This window comes from Limulus polyphemus, unplaced genomic scaffold (genome assembly GCF_000517525.1).
Source record: "Limulus polyphemus unplaced genomic scaffold, Limulus_polyphemus-2.1.2 Scaffold8528, whole genome shotgun sequence".
Taxonomy (NCBI): domain Eukaryota; kingdom Metazoa; phylum Arthropoda; class Merostomata; order Xiphosura; family Limulidae; genus Limulus; species Limulus polyphemus.
In genome coordinates, this window is record NW_013674138.1 from 30,442 (window position 1) to 32,618 (window position 2,177).

Consider the following 2,177-nt stretch of genomic DNA (forward strand, 5'->3'; position numbering starts at 1 on the left):
TTATACTCACTCCTAATCCATCTGATTATACTCACTCCTAATCCCTATTATAATACTCACTCCTAATCCCTATGATTATACTCACTCTTAATCCCTCTTATTATACTCACTCCTAATCCATCTGATTATACTCACTCCTAATCCCTATTATAATACTCACTCCTAATCCCTATGATTATACTCACTCTTAATCCCTCTTATTATACTCACTCCTAATCCATCTGATTATACTCACTCCTAATCCCTATTATTATACTTACTCCTAATCCCTCTGATAATACTCACTTCTAATCCCTCTGATAATACTCACTCCTAATCCCTCTGATTATGCTCACTCCCAATCCCTCTGCACATCATCTGCTACTTCCAAAGTTGTGACCTGTAGTATATTATGTAGATAATTTTACTTATTAATAATATTATTGTTAATTAAAAAGTTATTTGTTTGCAGGGAGTGGGGAAAGTCTCTTTAGCCGATGCTACGTTAGTCGAAGATCCGAATGAACAGTTTCAGTTTTCTGTGGAAGACGGAGGTAACGTACCTTTTGTTCCAATAAGCAGTGCTATATTTTAAATAAACAGAGAATATTCGAATATTTTAAAAGCTTTAAAGTTGTCTTTAAAAAAATCTCACATAATGTTGGCGTGAACGTACTTTGTAGTCACTATGAGAAACATATATACACTGGATAGGTGAAGTAAAGAAAAAGCGTCATTGTCCACTATTCAGTTCTTCACGTGTTGATCAAAGTGTAGATTGAACTGGAGCTCCCTTGAACTTAGACTCCAAAATTAAACAATTTTCGGAATACTAAGTTTATTTATTTTAAAAAAAAAATCAGCTTTTGTTTCAGAAATATTTGGTGAATATTCAAAAGAACGTAAAAACCTGTAACTTGAATCACAAGATAAGACCAATTCTACGAGTTATTCCATACATCTGTAATTAAAATCCCAATATTATTTTCATATCGCAAAAATCGAATTACCAATTTCATCTCTTGCTTCCGTAGAGAGTTCTGTGAGTTCTGCCTCAAGCCAGTCAAACGGACTCAGCGAAACGAGTAGTATGGCGACATCTAGCGGTTCCGGTGTACAGAAAGATTATGGTGGGCTCGACTTCAAGATTGTCGTGGATAACAAGAACGGGCCACCGGTCGTCATTCATCTGGTAGCCCCGACATCGCAGGAGAAAGCAGCATGGACTAGTGATATAAGTCAGGTAAGAGATAAGAAAACTAAAGCTCCGTTTCCCATGTCAAAACGAAGCAGTTTCGACACTACTTTGCGTCCTGACGACAGCGCGTTGATAGAGGAGGAACTTCCCGAAGACCATATCGACAGCAGGTTAGAACGTCCACATTATCAAAGCATGTGGTCTCGACGGTTTTCTCTATTTATCTTTGTGAAATCAGAAAGAAACTGTAGTTATTTTGTAGATAATAATAACAAAATATTAACTTACAGATTGCTAGTAATGTATTTATTTATCTTCTCATGACTAGTCTTAGCTTTCTCGCTCTCATCAGCCATTAAACATTATTCAGCTATATATATATATATAATAACCACACCTGACGACTTATTTATTTCTTTCATTTAGTGTATTGATAACGTACATTTCAACGACCTGTTTCACAGCACTATGAGTGAATTCTCTTCCGTCACGATGCCTCATTTCATCAGGTAGGTTGTTTAACAGCTGCGAACGAGGAAAACGAAAGCGGACTCAGTTATTTTAGACATTAGATACGACAAAACGTTTTCATACAATTCCTTGTGGATAGTGGCTTGAAGTGTAAACAACATCGTTTCTCGCCAAGTCTACTGAAGAACAGACTTGTTGCCTTAGAAACGATCGGGTGCTTAGAGCTCCCTCCTAATGAAAAGAGATAAACAATGTATTTTGTGTCAAGAAAAGTACTATTAAGAATTGAAAATGATAGCTAATACAAGCTTTTGGAGTAATGAAAATCACAATATGATAATCTTACTTTCTTGTCGGTTTACAATCGTTGCAACAATGTTTTAATCAAGCGTAAAGTTAGTTTTTCAAAACGAAAACTGGAATTTAAAATACAGTAGTTTCTAGCCTTTGTTTGTGAAGTTTACATTACAATTTTATTTCCAACTTGCCCGTGGTTTAATGTTACCTAAAAATTTCTTCTTCAAGTTGA

At 35.6% G+C, this 2,177-nt stretch overlaps 1 protein-coding gene across 1 annotated transcript in view; it reads left to right on the top strand.

Annotated features, from left to right (window-relative positions):
* The window catches only part of LOC106475406 (ras-specific guanine nucleotide-releasing factor 2-like), a 28,316-nt gene extending 26,626 nt beyond the window's left edge, over window positions 1-1,690 (top strand). Inside the window, exons 9-11 of the mRNA XM_022379517.1 lie at window positions 452-533; window positions 1,014-1,222; window positions 1,604-1,690. Coding sequence (XP_022235225.1) covers window positions 452-533; window positions 1,014-1,222; window positions 1,604-1,690 — 378 coding nt within the window. The remainder of the gene's footprint in view (window positions 1-451; window positions 534-1,013; window positions 1,223-1,603) is intronic.
* The last annotated feature ends 487 nt before the right edge of the window (window positions 1,691-2,177 follow it).